General features: G+C 38.6%; 1 protein-coding gene across 6 annotated transcripts in view; it reads right to left on the bottom strand.

Annotated features, from left to right (window-relative positions):
- The window catches only part of FOCAD (focadhesin), a 305,106-nt gene that overhangs the window by 110,753 nt on the left and 173,794 nt on the right, over positions 1-20,559 (bottom strand). For all 6 annotated transcript variants that reach the window (XR_014140004.1, XM_081803024.1, XM_081803027.1 and 3 more), the window contains 4 exons: positions 13,646-13,780; positions 10,075-10,125; positions 9,191-9,274; positions 1,184-1,322 (listed from right to left, as the gene is read on the bottom strand). Coding sequence is in view for 5 of the 6 variants with exons in the window: in XM_081803024.1 (XP_081659150.1) it covers positions 1,184-1,322; positions 9,191-9,274; positions 10,075-10,125; positions 13,646-13,780 (409 nt within the window). In the remaining variant the exon portion in view is untranslated. The remainder of the gene's footprint in view (positions 1-1,183; positions 1,323-9,190; positions 9,275-10,074; positions 10,126-13,645; positions 13,781-20,559) is intronic.

The following is a 20,559-nucleotide window of genomic DNA, read 5'->3' as shown; positions in this document are numbered from 1 at the left end:
ACATGAAAAAATGTTCAACATCATTAGCCATCAGGGAAATTCAAATCAAAACCACACTGAGATACCACCTTACACCAGTTAGAATGGCAAAAATTGACAAGGCAAGAAACAACAAATGTTGGAGAGGGTGTGGAGAAAGGGGAACAACGTCATTTAAAAAGCCCAAAAGAACTTTTCCCTCTAAGGTGATTTTGGGACACAGGAGGAACTCTGGATAACAGTTATTTCCTTCCTAGGACCATTAAAACAGCAAAGGGGTCCTAGACTCTGAAGAGCTTTCCGGAAGTGGGGAAGGACAGAAGAGAGGACCAGGGAATAAATCTTTAAGGCTTGTTCTGGACATCAAGAGAAAAGGAAGGGACAGGAGCTTTGTCTAAAACCAGATAATATATATTTGCCTGAATTCCTCAGGAAATCTCTGTGTAGGGTGAAACCAAGGGAAAAAATGTCCCCTAGTATAGGATATTGAGATTATGATTGACCAGATGACATTTCTTGAGTGTACTGAACTTAATTTTCAGAAATTGACTTTATACATCCATGTATATTTAAGGTAGAATTGGGACAGAACAAGGTAATAGATGCACGCTCGGCAAAATGTTGGCTAAGACTGAATTAGAATAATTAGATATAATTAGAATAATTTCTTTAAATGTCAAGGTCCTGTCAGCTTTTTATCAAAATGGAATGATCAAACAATTTAATCCATTTTTTAAACCATTAATTTGCAGCTCTCAAATATTGATACCATCTTTGGAATAATTCTAAAGAAAGAATAAATTCATAAATGAAAGTACCCAGTAAGTCTCTGAAGAGTCTAACCATCTTTTCATTTAGCTTATAGAATAAAGAACTATTATTGGAGCCAGCGACTTAAAGTCCCATTGCAAACTGGTCTCGTAGAATATAGCTTTTGAAATGAATTTTAATTTCTCGCTGAAAATGGTTGTTTAAACTAGTTTTCTGGTTCAATTTTGTTCAACTCTAACGCTTTTCAGTGTGTTCTGAACACCATCACTACCTCAGGCAGTCCCTCTACAACAGATGGATACGTCATGCCTTTCAGACAGAAAGTAAGCCATAATTAAAGTAAGCTATCATATGTACACATCACAAAAGAACACAATCAGACAGGTAAAATCCCTGAAAAATGCTGGCTTCCCTGCCACTATATAGGAGTCACCTGGTAAGACCAAAGGAGCAGTAAGTGACAACAGTTTGAGATAGCAAGAGCCAGGAACAGAAAGATCCACATCCTTCTCATCGCCCTCATCATCTTCGTCTTCATCTAGCTCATCGGGAGTAGGGATTTCGGGCCTTATCTGAAATGACAGAGAAGGCAATACTAAAACATTATGTAAAATCTTTTCCTTGCACTTTTTATGTCGAGATTTAAAAACTGAGTTAGACTCATTGCACTGTAATGTCAAAAGACCACTGAAAATTAATTTTAAAGTATCTATTCATTTTCAGATTAACTGAGTGATAAACTCTATCTTAGTAGATACAATCCCAGATCCATGTAAAGAACTAATGATAATATACTAAGAAAATTACCATAAGCCAGCGTAAGCGATGATTATTATAGAACACTAATAAAATTTTACGCCATCTGACAATAAAATGCAAACACTGACACATTCAATATATTGAACTTCTATGGTTTGTAATTAAATATTTGCCTTGTCGGAATACTTTTTTTTTAACTTCTGATTCTAGCCATATCTCTACGGCAAAGCTTAAAATCTTAAAATCTTCCAGTAGAATATATACTAGAGATCAGGAAAGGACAGAATGCGTTAGTTGACTTTCGTTTAGACTTGGCAGTTTGTTGCTATAGAATATAAAAACACTGGTAGCTATACTTTACTGTGTCTAATTTGCAATTTGAAGGTTTTATTTGAACCAAAAATTTAGGTTTGTTTGAACCAAAAATTTTAAAATGTAAAAAGATTACCACTATTGCAGTTTCTACAAGATACAACTGTCAAGCAATTAATTAAATTTTTAATACTTTCAATGACACACCATCACAATGCCCACATGGAGATAATTAAGCATAAGGGGAGGAATCAAAATATATAAAAGTGGTTGCTATAACCATAAAGTGCCAGAACCCAGTCATTACCATTAGCCTGTCTCCCGGAGTTATTTTTAGAAATAATTAACAATTCTTGCAGACTGCCTTCTTCATAGGTCCCCAAAGCACTGTTCCATTTAGGAACTGCACTGAGTCAGGATTCTTGCAGGGGGATAAAAGAAAACAGAGAGGAAATGCTTCTCTTAAGTATAATAACCTCAAATCCAATGAAGCCTTTCAACCATAACTAGTGTTCTCTTCACTAGTGAAGGAATAAAAGCAACCTGACTACCCGAGCATTTTCCAAGACATGATTTAATTCTGATTCAATATTGAGTACCTAATTCTCAGAGGACTGAGCCAGCCATAATTACAGAGATAACAATAATGTATGCTCCACACAGGGCAAGAGAGCATTTGTGGGTATCAATGCTTACTGGAGAAACTCGGGCACATTTGCAACCCTTTAGGCTCTCACAAGTGGGGGTTTTCCAAGTGTCTCTGGTCTGTGTACATACTGTGAATGGGCCAGGTTTAGTATCATCAGGAGTTATTTTAGCGATCCTAACCAGTCCCAGTTGCCTAAGAAGATCCACAAAAGGAGTTGGTCCTGGTTTCGTTTGCCTTGCTTCCTGTTTACACATCATAGTACAAATTGAAAATAATATTTGAAGAGCATACAGGGGGAAACAGACAACAATGTTTACAGCCCGAGACTCCACGGGTAATGCCAGCTACCACACCAGGGTATCCAAGCGCTGGAAGCTCTGACATACACCCTGTGTACAAATGGCGGGACATTTGGGGAGCTGAAAGGTAAACAGAGGTAAACATGTAAATTACCATGAAAATTCAGAGGGATGGTGAGGATATGGAGGAATCAGAACACTCCTACTCTGCTGGTGGGAATATAAAATGGCTCAGCCCCCTTGGAAAACAGTATGGCAGTTTCTCAAAAAGTTCAACAGAGTTACCGCATGGCCCAGTAATTCCACTCCTAGCTATAGAATCGAGAGAAATGAAAATATACAATCACGTAAAAACTTGCATACATGTGTGAATGCACTATTCATAATAGCCCCCAAATGGGAGCAACTCAAATGTCCATGATCTGATAAATACGTAAACGACATGTGGCATATCTACCCAATGTTTTATTATTCAGTCATACAAAGGTGTGAAGTACAGATACGTGCTAGAGATGAATGCACCTTGAAACCATTATGCTAAGTGAAGGGAGCCAGTCACAAAAGACCACATACTATGTGATTTCATTATAGGAAAGGTTTGGGTTAGGCAAATTGAGGGACAGAAAGTAGATTAACAGCTGCTTAGGGCTGTGGGAAGGGAAAGGGGTGATGGGGATTGACTACTAAGAAAATGTTCTAAAATTAGATTGTGGTTGCTCTGCGATTAGTTGCACAGATCTTTGAATATACTAAAATCACCGAATCGTACACTTTAAATGGGTGAATTATATGGAATGAGAATTATAGCTCAATAAAGCTGCTGAATAAGAACAGAAGAAGGGAAAGAGGAAGGTTGGAAGGAAGGCAGGTTATAAGAAGGAGGTGGTAGAGGAAAAGGGAGGGGGGCAGTGGAAGCTGGAAGCTGTCACCACCTTCAGAGGGATCTTAACTGGTGTAGGAACTATGGCAAATGACCAAATGCTTCCAATTCCAGAATTATTTAATGTAAAAGGGATAGGATTATTTTTGCACTTATTTTAGCCCGCCCAGTCTTTCAGTTCGGTCAACCTAAATTACTTAAAATGAGTCACAGCACCCAAGCCATCAATATTTCTTAGAAACGATAAAGACAGACCTACTAGGTTGGAAATAAAAAATAACGATCCACTCATCTATCTTATGGTGTCTAATTTTACATTCACATAACTGGATGCCTATATTAATTTATCTGCCATGTGGTAAAGAGCGTATGTCTGCATCTTACATATGCATATATTTTAACAAAGAAACTACAGATGTACTGTCATTTAAGAATAGCTGATATACTCTGCCGACTTAGAATGGTGTGATTTGTGTCTTCAAAGGCGAGTTAATTCTCCTGAACATATTAGCACTTATTGTTGGACCCTGGTTTCATTACATTTCCCTCTTCCTCTGCTCACCCCTTAAAGAAATATTTGTTCCAGCTTCTCTATGCTAGCCCCAGGCTTTTCACTTGCTTTGTGTGTAACGACTGAATAAGATGAATGTGCGTACAACTAAGAAAAATCAAGAGACGTCATGTAAAAGAATACCTTTAAAATTATAACATTTTGGTAATTATATTACATTAGCTACTAAAACATCCAGGAAAACTGCACACATATTTAAAATACATACACACACGTGCGCGTGCACACACATGTACATACACACACAACTACACCCTTCCAATTATAGCTAAGCTTTGTTGAAAAAACTTAAGTGGAGAGCCAAAGAGAAAATGATAAATTACTTTTAGAATCTGCTTCAAATTGAATATTGGAAAGCTTATCCTACAAAATGCCTCCTCTACAGGTTCTGAGCCAGATAACCTTTTTTTTTTTAAAGATTTTATTTATTTATTTGAGAGAGAGAGAATGAGATAGAGAGAGAGAGCATGAGACAGGGGAGGGTTAGAGGGAGAAGCAGGCTCCTCGCCGAGCAGGGAGCCCGATGCGGGACTCGATCCAGGGACTCCAGGATCATGACCTGAGCCAAAGGCAGTCGCTTAACCAACTGAGCCACCCAGGCGCCCTGAGCCAGATAACCTTTTAACCGTATTTTCTAGTGTATAACCTATGGAAATCCAGGAGTTTGTGCATAAACACAGGATTTTATTTAGAACACATCAAGTATCCACATAAATTTATTTAAAAAGAGAAACAGCTTCTGATGAATGCAGTGACATTCACTTAAATGAAAGCCAAACAGGTTACACCATATTAATACCAACTCAGGATACATAATGAGTTCTCTTACATTACTCACCTCTAAAATTAACTCCAGAAATCAATAACACAATCTATCTTAAGATCTCTAAAATAAAAAGTTTAATTTTTAGGGACGCCTGGGTGGCTCAGTCGGTTAAGCGTCTGCCTTCAGCTCAGGTCATGATCCCAGGGTCCTGGGATCGAGCCCCGCATCGGGCTCCCTGCTCCGTGGGGAGCCTGCTTCTCCCTCTGCCTCTGCCTCTCTCTCTCTATCTCTCATGAATAAATAAATAAAATCTTTAAAAAAAAAAAAAGTTTAATTTTTAAACAACTAAATATTTTTTTAATGAACCCAAGTGAGAGACAAAAATGAATCTTCTACCTAAAGGTTCATCCATTACTGATTGTTTCACCAGAAGATCAATTCTCTGTATTTTGTTTGTTTTTGTTTGTTTTGTTTTATTCGGTTGGGGGGACATTAAAGAAGGCAGAGGAGAAGGATAAATAGCTAAGCAGAACAAAAAATACAAACTAAAGGAGAAAAATCATTTGTGTCCATTTCTTAATATTGGAATCAACAAGTCCTCAAAAAAGCCCCCTGAAACTTTTTGACCAACTTTAGAGTTGCATGTTTCAAGTGATTAACAATGACGCTTTTACCAACCAACAAAACATATGGATTCATTCAACATTCCCACATTATAAAATGGCCTAGTACTTAGTGTATGCCCAATAAATAATTGCTAAACCGATGCAAGTGTGAAGTGTCTATCATTAATAATCCCACAGAACTTCCTAATAACAAACCAATGACAAGAAACATGAGTTAATTGATATTCAAATTCCCTAACTCACATGGTATCTTATTCAGCTCTACTAATCATTGACATTTTCCATCCTACCTTACCTGTAATGTTTCATGCAACCCTAACTGATATCTGCCACTCCCCTAACATCTTTTGTTCTATTAACCTGTGAGCTTTCAACAAGTTTCACAGCTTAAATTGATCATTGGTCAACAATGAACAAAGAAATCTATCTTTAGTAAATTTAAAGAGACCTAGTACTTACAAAAGTAGCTGAATTATCCATAAAAGTAGCAATGTTGATAAGGATACAATGTATCTTTCTGCTGTTTCTTTCTATTTGAAATTCACAGCACTCTCATTAAAAGATATTTCACAAGTTTCCACAAACCCACAGAATGTGGATGTACTTTTACTGGAAAGGTACAGAGGTAACCTTCAGTTTTGTGAGTAAGCCTTGGTGCAGAGTGAGTAATCTCTGACAACAAGGAAGAATCTTGGTTTTTTACACTGTAAAAGACCCTACCTGGCAGGGACTTTCAAATCATTGAAAATATGGTTTTACAGAAGATGAGCCTCAGTTTCACCTCACTGCTATCAACTACCAGACGGAGGTGGGGACCTGACTCACTTGTATCCTTAGCTTTTGGGGTCTTGTTTGGGATATGACACACTGACCATTTGCTGGACTTTTTAGTCCTTAGGTATTCAAACAGCCAAAGGGAAACTCAGTCATCAATAAAAAGAAGAAGAATGCATTGTGCAGTCCCAGAAGCAATAATTCTCCATGAGGAGGCAGGTTGTCTATATCAGAAACTGGAGGTCAAAGATGGACTCTTTTAAATCACTTATGTCCCCTCATCTTAAACCTAATTGAGAATATCCACTATAGTGAGCCATTGTTACTCTGAGGAATAAGCCGAATCCCAGAAGGGGGTAAGGGTAGCAAAAAGGTTGAGAAGCGTGGCAGAAAAAGGATAAATTTTAGAGATTTCCTTTATAGTTCTTCACATTCTAAAGTTGAAAACCCAAGCATATATAGAAACCCAACTCTATCACTACCCTTTACGTTGGAAGGTATAAAGAGCTGTATTTATGGCTCCTCAGGGATCAGAGAATATTGAAGAATTAGATTAAGAAAGTATCTAATATCTGGGGGCACCTGGGTGGCTCAGATGGTTGAGCGTCTGCCTTCGGCTCAGGTCATGATCTCAGGGTCCTGGGATCGGGCCCCGCGTCAGGCTCCCTGCTTGGCGGGGAGCCTGCTCCTCCCTTTCCCTCTCCTACTCCCCCTGCTTGTGCTCCCTCGCTCTCTCTGTCAAATAAATAAATTTAAAAAAAAATCTTAAAAAAAAAAAAAGTATTTAATATCTGCCTGAGCAGAGCACTTACCTGAGCATAAACCAAAAAGCACAATCAGAAACTGAATAGAAACACCAAAGTAGGAACAGATATAAACATATCAATATGTAAAGAGGTAGAGACTAAACAGTCAAGAATATGTGGGAGTTGGGTGCCTGGGTGGCTCAGTCGGTTAAGCGACTGCCTTCGGCTCGGGTCCTGGAATCGAGTCCCACATCAGGCACCCTGCTCTGTGGGGAGCCTGCTTCTCCCTCTCCCACTCCCCCTGCTTGTGTTCCCTCTCTCACTGTGTCTCTCTCTATCAAATAAATAAATAAAATCTTTAAAAAAAAAAAAAAGAGTATGTGGGAGTTATTTAATGAAACCTACTACTCCAGAGGGAATATTTCATGAATAATAGCTAAAAGTAAGGTAATTATTATGCTGTGATCTAACTTAGCAATTGCTCATTAAATTAATAATAATAAAAGGTATCTCTGCAGATGTTGTAGCCAATTTACTGGTAGTTTCCATACAAAATTTACAGGTAGCTTTTTTTTCCTTTTTTTAAAGAAGTATTGCTAGTCACCATAGTGCAGTCTGAGTCCCATCTTTTTTTAATTTTATGAGTCACAGAATACCTCTCATTGTGATAACCACACAATAAGCTGGCCACTCTGTGTCTGCATCCTCAACATGAGAAATCCTGCCTGACTTAGGATTTGGTTTCACAAGAGCCTTTTTATCAGTCCCTCCAATTCAAGTCATTCAACACAAGTCTGCCTTGTTCCTACTGGCATCTAACCTCTGTGTAAACTCAATCCCAAAGAAAAAGTCAACCCATTTGAATGCCTTAGGGTACCAAGAAATTTGTACCAAAACTTCTTAAGCCATTTGACCTAAGCACAGATTCTGGGTAACATTTCACATAACTTCTAACACAATGTTTGCCTTACACTCTAGAGGCACTCAAACATTTGTATGCATTTGAATTAGCAGCAACACGAAATGTGAAATCGTACACTTAGCTCGTTAACATAACCGAATAATTTAAAGCTGGTTCTGTTCAGTAGATATTAGAAAAGGCTGTATGTTTTTAATCAGTTTTGGGATGCCTGGGTGGCTCAGTCGGTTAAGCATCTGTTTTTGGCTCATGTCATGATCCCAGGGTCCTGGGTCCAAGTCCCGCATCAGACTCCTTGCTCGGCGGGGAGCCTGCTTCTCCCTCTGCCTGCCGTTCCCCCTGCTTGTGCGCACTCTCTAATAAGTAAATAAAATCTTAAAAAAATAAAATAAAATAAATTAAAAAAAAAAAACCAAGATAGTGTCCCACAATGTGTTAACCCTTAAAAGAGCGATGCTTTCCTCATCCAGTTCCCTGGGGCTAACCTATATGTCTTTTTATACTAAACTAAGAAATAGATTTTTTCTGGATGGGGCATCTCAATTTTGTATCACAAATAAGGATCTTTGGCTGCACAGGCTGCACCAACTTTAATATTTTTTTTTTTTTAAGATTTTTTAAATTTATTTATCAGAGAGACAGAGGCAGGCAGAGGGAGAAGCAGGCCCCTTGCTGAGCAAGGAGCCCGATGTGGGACTCGATCCCAGGACCCTGGGATCATGACCTGAGCCGAAGGCAGACGCTTAACTGACGGAGCCACCCAGGCGTCCCCAGGCTGCACCAACTTTAGTCGATGCAGGCCATGCTTGGATTTAAAGTCCAAGATGGAATACCAATTGGGCAAAACAGTTGCTATGGGGACACAGATCTTCTGGACCAATAAGCTAGGGGCCCAGGCATGCAGTCCTATACCCAGTCACCTACAGAGACTTTGGGTGCACCATAGGTGGTTTCCATCAGCCTCAAAGAGATTTAAATTCATTATCTGTGAGGTCTAAGGCCTCTGTGGTCTTTTACAGGTTAAACAAATAATAAATATAAATTCTTATTTTTTTATAGAGCACATATTTAGAGTTCCATCTCAGGTAAAAATCTTCTAAGAGAGGAGATACAAATAAAGTTATAAAACCCAGGCCTACCTCTTCAGGCAGATGAAGAATGGTGTGTTCTCCAGCACTGAAGTGTGACAGAGATTTATATGCGGCATTTGCCACAACGGGGTCCTAGACAGGGTACCGGTAAGACAAACAAAAGAAACAATACACATTACACATCAACTCTGGAGGAACGAAGAAAATCTTACCGCACCAACCTCAAAGTTCTAGAGTCAGTGCTTTGGAAATGATACTCAAGCCCTGCTTACCGTGTCCCGACTGAAAATAGAGAGAAAACAGCAGTGGATAGGGAGATCAGAAGCACTCAATTTTTATCCTAGTTTGGACATTAAACATAAAGTAACTCAAAATCGCTCAGGTCCCCCATGACGTGATAGGGTTGGCTGGGAGGAGTGTGAGGAAATGGAGTCTGATAGGTTGGAATTAGGTTCTGATTCTCTAGCTACTAACCAGGAAAGTTAGCCCTTGGGAATCTCAGCTCCTACAGTCTTGAGTCTAGTAGTCTAGTAGAACATCACTGACAGACACCCTCCTCTCTGTACTCCTTGATTGGAAATGATATCTAAAAAAACTGAACTGGACTTTCTGTTTGCTTGATGTGCTTGTTGGCAGGGGAGGGGCAAAGCAGGAAAGGGGAAGGGCCATTAAAAAAAAAAATGACACAACGACAGCAGTCTCCACATCTGTCAGCTTCACAAAGCAACACAAAGTAATGAAGTGCACTTCATGACAAAAATGTGTTAACGGGCGTAAATTGAGAAGAATTTCTAAAACCTAAACTCATTAACGTCACAATTCTTTTAATATCATGAAGCCATCATTTCGAGTTATATTTTTTATTTCAAGAGTCTTATTTCACAGTTCTTTCTCAGCTTGGTTCCGTTTCACTAACACCCTTGTGATAGTACCTTGTTTTGAGTGTGGGTCCAGAGGAAGCTGAGGACTTGAACTTTAAAATTCTGAAAAAGCAATAAACATCACAATAAATTGTTAAGATGAAGACAAAACTGGGAACAATCCAAAGTAGCAAAGAGTGAAAATTAACTCACTCAAAAGTATACCACTAGTGATTGACTTAATCTATATTTAGCCATCATTCATAAGGTGAAAATACTCAGAAAGAGATGCATCATGGAAACACATGGACATTTTAAACACAGTATGTTAATATTAAATTTAGAAACCTAAACGTTTTTTGGCTGACCTCTCAAGTCCTACCTAGTACAAATTTCACTCCCCTCTTTCGTGCCACTGTTCCTGATCCTCTACCCAGAAGAGAGTACTCCCTTCACCAAGTGGCCATATGGCCCATGGCACACTCTAGCATCCAGTATGATTATCTGTGTATGTTGTTAACTCCCTACTAGATTTACACTCTTTAGGACAGTGACTGTCTTTTGCATTTCAAAAGCCTGGACCATAAAGTCCAGAAAAATAAAGGCCATAAAGCCCAGTTCCTCAAGTGACAAATATTTAATAAGTAATGAGCTTAAAAAGCCATTTATCTTCCAACATTGGCTCAATGTCGTCTTCATTTCAATCACATCTAACTTCTTGCCCTCCTAAGTCATAGAATGTTCTATACCTCCTTGTCTTTGTATATTCTAATTCTTAGACTTCAATGAAAAGCAACATTATTTTAAATTCTTTAAGAACCTAGTCTAATAGCACCAACTAAGTAAGGTTTCATTCGATTCCTTCTAGAATGCTAGTCACTTTCACCACCATACTCTCGTAGCCCTCTGATTAAGTGTACTCATCAAATGTTATTATAATTATTATTGCTTATATCCAACTCTTTTGCCAACTTTTGAGCTTTTGAAAGGCAGGGACTGACAATATGGTCTAATGAGAAAACAGAGGCTATGGAGCTAAATGTCCTGGGCTTAAACACCAGCCTTTGTTTAGAAACTACAACATTATTCAAGCTCCTTGTCTGGCATGTAGCAGGTACTCAATAAATATTTAATGAATGGATGTACCTCTCAAAACCTCAGATTCTTTAGCTCTAAAATGAAAATAATACCTTCCAATGAGATATTAGAACGAATTGGTATAAAGTAATGAGAAGAGTGGTGGGAATATAATAGGTACTTAAAAAGAATATCTATTATGTATTAGAATTTCTAAAGCCTAGGACAGCTTCACTAAATATATTCTGAGTCAATGAATGGATGTACAAGCACTTAGCAAAGCCATTCAGAAAATACACTAATTGAAACATGGTCTCTATTTGCAACAAGCTTATAGTTTAATGGGGAAAATAATATATATACATATACCTGTAGTATGAAACAGAAATAAATGTTCTTAGAACAGTATAAAGAACAGTATAAAGAATCAAGTCTATAGCAACAGACCCCTGCTTGCACAAAAAATTTGCAAAAAATGGGATGAATTAAACCAATTATTTTCTAAAACAGATTTTAAAATTGGGGATTTAAAAAAAAGGCAATTCTGACAGAGAGAAGAACATGCACAGAGGAAAAGAAATAGAAAAGTTTGGAGACAGAAAAAAAACATTCCAAACGGTTTAGTTTTCCTAGAGTGCAGGAGGCAAAAAGGTAGAGTGAGGCCGGATTCAAAAAGGCCTGACTGATTAGGTATAGAGAGGTTGGACTCCATTTTAGGCAAACACAAGACGCTGAGGTTACTGGGAAGAACAATGATCAAAGGAATGCTCTGGGAAAATTATATCCAAACTCTAAGCAGTTAACGGAGAACACATTATTTAAATACACATAGGGAGAGAGAAAAGAGGGAAGGAGAAAGGAAGGGACTGGGGCTGAGAGAGGCGGAAATGGGGGGAAAGAGAGGAACAGGGAGAGACAGAGAAAGAGCCAGCCAGACAGAATGAGACAGATGGACAGAAGTCTCTCTCCACATTTCTTGACTTCTGCTTCCAAGTGGACTACGGTTACTGAATGGCTCTCTCTTACTGGGAGGAAATTGATGGATAGAATGGCTCCAAAGCAGTCTATCTGAGCAACAGAGGAACCTTAGTATTAACACAAGCATGAAGATAAACCAAAATAAGACACCGGTGGACAAAAATGTAAATTTGAAGAAGACACACACACACACACACACACTTTACAGCCATTGGTAAGCAAACAAAAGAAACCAACACAAAAAGCAGTCCATAAATTAACCTGTAATAAAATCTGAATAAGTCAAAGTACAAGCAATACACAGGTATATGAGTTCAGTCCTTGAAAACAGAAAATAGATATACACAACACATCCTCACTTTGGCTTTTAGTCTTAGCTCTTTGTCAGTAGCCCAGCACACTTTCGGACAATGTAAGGGCATATATCATAACAGTCTCCATAAAAAAAGACTATCGGTAAACTATATACTCTAGGAGTCTCCAATGGATTCTTTTTTTTTTTAATACCCTAAAACAAAACCTCAAATATGAGAATAAACTCATCCTATACTGGTTGAATCATTCATTCAGTAACTACTTAACTGAATGTGTGTTATATGCCAGGCACGATGCCAGGTACTGTATCCTCAGGAAGGACAAATTTGATTTTATTTGCTGTGCAGCATTAAGAATGATTAGAAGAAGTATTATCTTATAATCCTGCCTTATCACATAATCTAAAGCATGTAAGGGACTATTACTGGATTCTTGTGGGGGAGGTAGTTTATCTGTGAAGCACTAAATCAAACTAAAAGTTCACAAAGATCTCAAGTGAAAATCAATCGCTGCGCTTTAATGGAAAAAGAGAAAAGGTAAGCATGAGTGGGAATATGGCTACAAAAGTGGAGACATAAATGAATTCACCACCCGCTCATTTCACTCATTTCAAGAAGAGATAATACAGAAAATGCTAAACAGAATATATGGATCTTATAACAAAGCATCTTCCACCAAGTGTTTGAGTTTACTGCAATGACAAATACCAAGCAGCTCATAAAGTTATTTTCCTCTCCTAAGATAGTCTGATTTTACAATCACCCTCATCGTACAGATGTATATAGGAAATGTGAACTAACGTGTAAAAATCAAATCTTTATGGGAAACCTAGAAGCAAAACACAAATGACAACATGTCTATACTATAGGAGATTCTGCCCTGCCCTATTAAAGTCTGTATTTTTTTAGAACTAAAAACACTAATAAAATGAATTTAAACTTTTGGCCTCAGGAATTCCATTATTTTAGAAACCCTATATTTTTAACATACTGACTTTTAATTTTATTTATTACATACTTTTTAAAATTTTGGCTATAGTCTCATAATAAAAATTTGATACCCTTTATGTAAATAAACCCTAAAGACACAGAATTGATAAGGATGGATAGTCTCCTATTCCTAGCAGTCCATAAAGATATCATGTCCTTAGAACAAAAAGTGTTAAAGGATTTTTGGCAAACAAAGAGTATGAATATCTTTTTCCCTAAGTTATTATAAAGCCCATATCTTTTCAATGTAGAAACAGAAAATGTATTGACCTCCAAATGCGTACCTCATATTCAGCCGTATTGACTGTTAAGGAAGGAACGAGAGAAAACAGTTCACTGAGGGTCTTCAAAATGAGAGGTCTCGTGTCACAGCTGAGCTTTGGGGAGAGCGCGTTCCAAGTTGAGCGAATGCAAACGACCTGTGAAGCAAATGAAAGAGTCAATGCCTAACAAAATCCCAACTGATAGGAGGCCATTAGTACCGAGTACTATCTTTCATTATAAGGAAACCAGGAAAGAACAAGAACATTCCCAGAAGTTAAGACTTGGTAAGGTATCACTCCTCAAAAGAAATGATTTAAACCAATATAAACTGTGGTTGAAGAAGGTCCAGCCTGACTCACATGACAGCTTCTTTACTACTTTATTTTGCTAACCAAGGAACTAAAACTCTCCCACGTGTACATGTGCATGCATGCCCGTGTGCACACTCGAGTTAGATTAGCTATGTATGTTGTTGAAGAACCATTCTCTGAAACAAAGAAGGGTAAGATAATGTTAGAACGTTTCTAAAGGCAGGTATCTGCAGCTTTTGTAGGCTTTTCAGCCCTGCTGCAATTGTGTCAGCATTCAGAAAATTGACATGCTAATATATATAAATTGAACATGCTCAAATCATCTTACAAACATTTAAAGGAGGCAGGAGAACAGCTGTATTATTTAAAATAATAATTTGGGCACCTGGCTGGCTCAGCTGGTAGAGTGAGCAACTCTTGATCTGGGTGGTCGTAAGTTCAAGCCCCATGTTGGGCAGAGAGCTTACTAACTAACCTAACTAACCAAATAAATAAAATACTTTAAAACTTTGCTTTAAAAGTCACTTCAGATTCTTTAAGAGGCTGTTAAATGACAAAATAAAACTACAGCCCAACAAAAATGTTATTTTTAACTCAACCCAATTTTCTAAACCAAGTGTTCTTAGTTCATTTCACTATCTGATTTTCTGGAGAATCAAATGTCTTCTTAAATTTGATTCCAACTACAACAGATGATTTCTTCACTTAGAGATATTTTATTAAAATTTTAAACTCCAGGCAAGAAGAGCTCCAACATAGATCAATTAGATAGAGTTTAACAAGGATCAATCTTTCTAAAATACTCCCATCTCTTAAGCTTCAATTAACGCACACAATTTATCTCTATCTACAAACATAAATTATTTAGGGAAAACTACATAAGGAAGTAAGTGAAAAGTGTCAAAGACAAATGAATAATATATACTTAAGGACACAGATTAAGGAGACGCTTGAGGAGGAGACCGCAGAAGGAGTATCTCAGAACACTTGGATTTGATGCTTTTGCTCTTATTTTCTTCTTCCCATGAAACAGCAGAAAAATGTTCTTTGGCTTGGGACCCACTACAAATTTCTATCGAATTCACATTTACTAAGGGGAATACTGTGTGACAGGCATGTCAGTAGGCACATTTATACAAAGTAGCACTAATATTACAAATCATCGGTATTTGCAATCAAAAGATAAACAAATTCTTTCAAAGCTATCAATTCAACATCGAGTATATGCCCAGAGTAGCATAAAGTACCAAGAGGAACAATGGAATATAAAACACAACCTAACATCCCACAGAATTTAGCACCTACTGAAAAGGAAGAGAATGTATATATAATTCTAAATTATCAGGAAGCAAAAGGTATATGATTAAATTTTAAACTGTGTTCAAAAGCAAAGAGTTTCAGGAGGAACCAAGGAGTAAAGTGCTCTCTGGGTGTGAGGGTCATCAGAGAGAACATCAAGATCCAGGAAGCCTAGAGATGGGCCTAGAAGAAGGAATAGACAGAAATCAGGTAGATACTCCCTGAGAAGTGGAAAGCATAGGTCAAAACAAACAGAAAGCGAGTTGTGGGCGCAAAACTGGTATGCAAAGTACCGAGGGAAGGCTGACAGATCAGAGAGGACCTAGGTTCCCAAAATGAGTTTGAATCAGAATCAAAAAAGAAAAGGAAGCCTCTAGCGGTTTCTGAGCTGGGGAACAATCAATTAAAATGCTACCTTTGAAAGAATCTTCTGGTAGGCTTAGAGCCAAAGCTAAAGCAGTCACCCAACCTTAATTCCTATTTCTCACTGGTCCCCAACACATACAGAGCCTCAAACGTTTTCCCCAAATCTCATGCTCAGTGTACTCACTAATTGTCCGTGCTTTCTCTTCACTTTCAATGCCCATCTGATTCCAACTGAGGGGGGTTTCAAGACCCAGTTCAAACCCCAGTTCCACAATTAAGCTTTCTCTTACACTTCAAGCCCTCCTTTTATCCCTTTCTTTCCTCCACCGTCTAACACTTAAAGTTCTGCACCATCCAATTTAGCATTTAATTATACACTGTCTAGTATTATTCACTATTTTCGTGAACGTAAGTTGTCTCCTCAAGTAGATATTAAGTTCTTTGAAGATAATGATCATGTCTTATAGTTCTCATTCCCCACTCACCTAGCATGGTAATAAGAATATAACAGATTATCAGTACTTATCAACTACTCATGGTACTGGAACCTGAGGAATGCTAAATCTGAGATGGAGAATAAAAGAATTAAAAGAACCTGGAGAGGGTGCCTGGGTGGCTCAGTCGTTAAGCGTCTACCTTCTGCTCAGGTCATGATCCCAGGGTCCTGGGATCGAGCCCCGCATCAGACTCCCTGCTTCTGGGAAGCCTGCTTCTCCCTCTCCCACTCCCCCTGCTTATGTTCCCTCTCTCGCTGTCTCTCTCTGTCAAACAAACAAACAAATAAATCAATAATGAACCTGGAGAATGAATCAGGAAGGGAAAGGTTTTGCAACTAAAGACCTAGGTGAATAAAAAATAACATTAAGGGCGCCTGGGTGGCTCAGTTGGTTGAGCGACTGCCTTCGGCTCGGGTCATGATCCTGGAGTCCCGGGATCGAGTCCCACATCGGGCTCCCTGCTCAGCGGGGAGTCTGCTTCTCCCTCTGACCCTCCTCCCTCTCATGCTGTCTCTCATTCTCTCTCTCGCAAATAAATAAAAAATCTTAATAAAAAAAAAAAAGTAACATTAAAAAAAGGAAGGAGGGGCGCCTAGGTGGCTGAGTTGGTCAAGTGTCTGCCTTCCGCTCAGGTTCTGGGATTGAGTCCTGCATCGGGCTGGGCTCTCTGCTCAGTGGGGAGTCTGCTTCTCCCTCTCTCTCTGCTGCTCCCCCTGCTTGTGCTCTCTCTCTGTCAAATAAATAAATAAAATCTTAAAAAAAAAAAAGGGAAAACTGGAAGAAGGAGCACATTTGTAGGAGATGGAGCTAGAGATGGTGAGTTCCACTTGAGCTATGTCTAATGTGAGTTGATGGAAAGACATCCAGAGAGAAATACCCTGCAAGGAAAAGAAAAGTACTGTAACTCAGATGGGAGGTTGGTCAACAATAGTTTTGTCATTTGAATACTCTAGAAATGAAACTACCTTGAGGAGGTATGGTCTCACAGATGCTCTGACGCACTCTGCAAATCAACAAAGAGAATGTCTGGCCACCAATGACAGAAGGACAAAAAGGGCCTTGCCCTTTTCGTGGGGGCTGGGTGGGCAGGAAGGCTACATCCTCCAAGTTTATTCAAGGATTCACAGAACTTTTTTTAAAAAAAGTCTTCTTTCTAGGAAGTTTGAAAGCGAAGGCCTAAAATGGTACTGTACATACGGACTAGGAGAAGCTATTTCAGAACCGTAGCCGGAAGTGTGGCCTTAGACGGGAGCAAGGTGTACCTGCAGGGAATACTTGTAAACCTAGGCTTGCCCCCATAACCAGAAGCAGGGAAGCCTCTAGTAAAGAAGGCTGCTTTCTTGGACCTTCCCAACCCTGGGCTATTCTTGACACTACATGGCAGAGATCTCCTGGCCCTGAGGGCTCCTTGAATTTAATCTATTACCATCTTGCTATATCCATCTCCTGGAACCCTGTGGATCTGATCCACTACCCTCGTGACCGTACAATCTATTGAATTATATCAGATTAGTCAGGCTCATGGTCCTGGCCTTTACGGGCTTGTTCTGCCTCTACTGTTCATTACCCAATCACTTGTCTGTTCAAAAAACAAATTGACATCTGGCTCTAAGAATGTGATGGGCCACACCTGAAGTGACTGATAAAGAAGGAAATTCTGCTCTATATAGCTGAGCTGAGAAGGAAAAAAGGTAGGGGTGGGAGCATGGGGAGAGGGTGGTGGTGTTAATTACCTAGTGCCAGAAACAAAGAGGCAAATTACTACACTGAGCGACTGTAAGAAAGTTGTCAGTTTCCATAACCTAATAGCTTGTGTTTCAATGTCCATGGGGAAAGAGGAGACACTGCCTTTAGCCCTATAGAAGGCAGGAAGTTGGAACTGAGACCCTCAGGGTGCCTGGGTGGTGCAGTTGATTATGTGTCCAACTCTTGGTTTCAGCTCAGGTAGTGATCTCGATCGAGGTCATGAGCTCAGGGTCATGTACTTAGGGTCCTGAGATAAAGCCCCCCGACGGCCTCTATGCTCAGTGGGAGTCTGCTTAAGACTCTCTCTCCCTCTCCCTCTGCTCCCTCCACTTGTGTATGCTCCCTCTCTAAAATAAAATAAATAAACTTAAAAGAAAAAAAAACACACACAAAAAACCAGCACCTTCAAAAGAGCGGACTCCCTAGTGTAATGGTTGGACTAAAAACCACTGAGCTGAGACACTAACATAAAAAACAGCAGTGAGCTAGGGGGCATCTGGATCACTCCCAAAGGAAATTCCTATAACGCACAACCCAAGTGGTTCACAGAGAAAAATGAAATGAAATAAGCTCCTCTAAAAAGGAGTTCATGATAAAAAATTTTTCAAAAAACTATGACACAGTCCAACATGAAAGAATCAACAAAAACAAGAAACAGCAGGACTAAACATCTAAGACCTTCAGATAACAGAACAGCAAACAAAAGTACTTGTAAGAATTAAAAAGATTTCAGACAAGGCATTTAATTACCAGTAAAAGAATATGGCATGATGGAAAAGAAGAACCAAATCTGGAAAAGAACCAAATAAGATCTCCAGAAATGAAGAATATAATCACTGAAATTATTAACACAACAGATAGAAAGTTACCCTAAATATAGACCAGAGAGATTAGAGTTATAAAACATAAAAAGAAATTCAAAGTCAGGTAGTATCAATAAGAGGTAGTCTTTCTTATATTTATCAAGAGTTCCTAAAGGAGATTCATTTGAGAAGGGCCCTGAGAGAAGGGGTTGATTCCAGGACTGGACTAAGAAAAATATAACTTAAGTTTGGAGCATCTTATGGTGCCAGAAGTAGGGAAGTGTTCAAAAATGTGCACTTGTTGAAAGGACATAGGGGCCAATCTCAAAGTGTTCCCAATGGTCAAATAAAAACCCCTAAGTCCACAGAGGCATAAATAGATAAATAAACAAGTAAGAAAGAAGGAACAGCTCTTCCTTACAGAAAAATTCCGATTGATAAATGTAGAAGCAATGAAAGAAAGAAAAAAAATCACCATTAGACAAACACCACATGAATAATTGTCATAGACAAGATCTGTTGGTGGATGTTAAAATTAGTGGGCAAAAGTGTGAGGACAAACAGGACAACTAGATAGTCTCAAGGTATCTCCTCCAAAAATGGGTTAATTACAGAAGAAAGAACAGGAACTGTGATGTGGAGAAACCCGTTAACCAAGTGACTGAGGCTAACATCACCAAGCGATGAAAGTTAATATCACCAGTAATAAAACATATCAACTCCATGTACTCCTGATAAGATACACTGAGAAATACTACTTCTGGAGTATTCTTGTCAAAAAAAATGCATAAGCTCCATCTAATCATGAGGAAACACTACATACACCCAAATTGAAGGACATTTTACCAAAGACCTAACCAGGACTCTTTGAAAGGATCAGCATCGTGAAAAGTAGAGAAGACTGAGGAAGTGGCACAGATGGGAAGAACTAGGTAACATGACAACTCAATGCAACATGAGACCCTGGATTGGATCCTGGAACGGAAATGAACTTTAGTGGGAAAACTATGAAGCCTGAATAAAGTCCATAATTCAGTTCATAGCGTTATACCAATGTTAATTTCTTAGACTGGATGGTTGTGCTACAATTTACCTAAAGTGTATAATTCGATGGTTTTCAGTATGATACAAAGTTGCATGACCATCATCACAATCAATATGATCATTCATCCCTCATTTCCCCCCAGCCTACTCAATCCTAGGCAACCATAAATCTATTTTCTGTCTCTATAAATTTGCTTTTTCTAGACCTGTTCTATAAAGGAAATAATACAATATATGGTCTTCTGTTACGGGCTTCTTTCAATTAGCATATTGCTTTTAAGGTTCATCCATGGCTTAGTATGTATTGGTACTTAGTCTTTTTCATTGCTAAATAATATGCCATTCTATGTATATGTCTCTCTGTACTATTTTTTGAAACCTTTCTGTAAGTTTAAAATTATTTCAAAATAAAAGTTTTAAAAACAGGAACAGAAAAAAAAAAACACTTAAAAAAAATAGTGGCTAAGAATTTCCAAAGTCAATGAAAGGCATTAATTCTCTAAGTCATCAGCAAGAGAAATAAAAATAAGCTTATGTCTATATACATTATAAGATGTCTGTTTAGCACCAAAGGCGAAGAGATGTCAAAGCTAAATAGGCAAAAAAAAAAAAAAAAAAGAGAGACTATCAAAAAATAGACTGTTGGGACTCCTGGGTGGCTCAGTCGGTTGAGTGTCTGCCTTCGGCTCAGGTCATGATCTCAGGGTCCTGGGATTGAGTCCTACACCGGTCTCCTTGCTCAGCGGGGAGCCTGCTTCTCTCTCTGCCTGCCGCCCTCCCCCCTCCCCCGCTTATGCACTTTCTTGCTCTCTCTGACAAATAAGGAAGTAAAATCTTTTTAAAAAAATTAAAAAAAAAAAATAGAGAC

This window comes from Leptonychotes weddellii, chromosome 14 (assembly GCF_054177405.1).
Source record: "Leptonychotes weddellii isolate Sample4059 chromosome 14, ASM5417740v2, whole genome shotgun sequence".
NCBI classification, from domain to species: Eukaryota; Metazoa; Chordata; class Mammalia; order Carnivora; family Phocidae; genus Leptonychotes; species Leptonychotes weddellii.
Note: the sequence above shows the minus strand (reverse complement) of the source record. Positions and strands in the feature narration are given on the sequence as shown.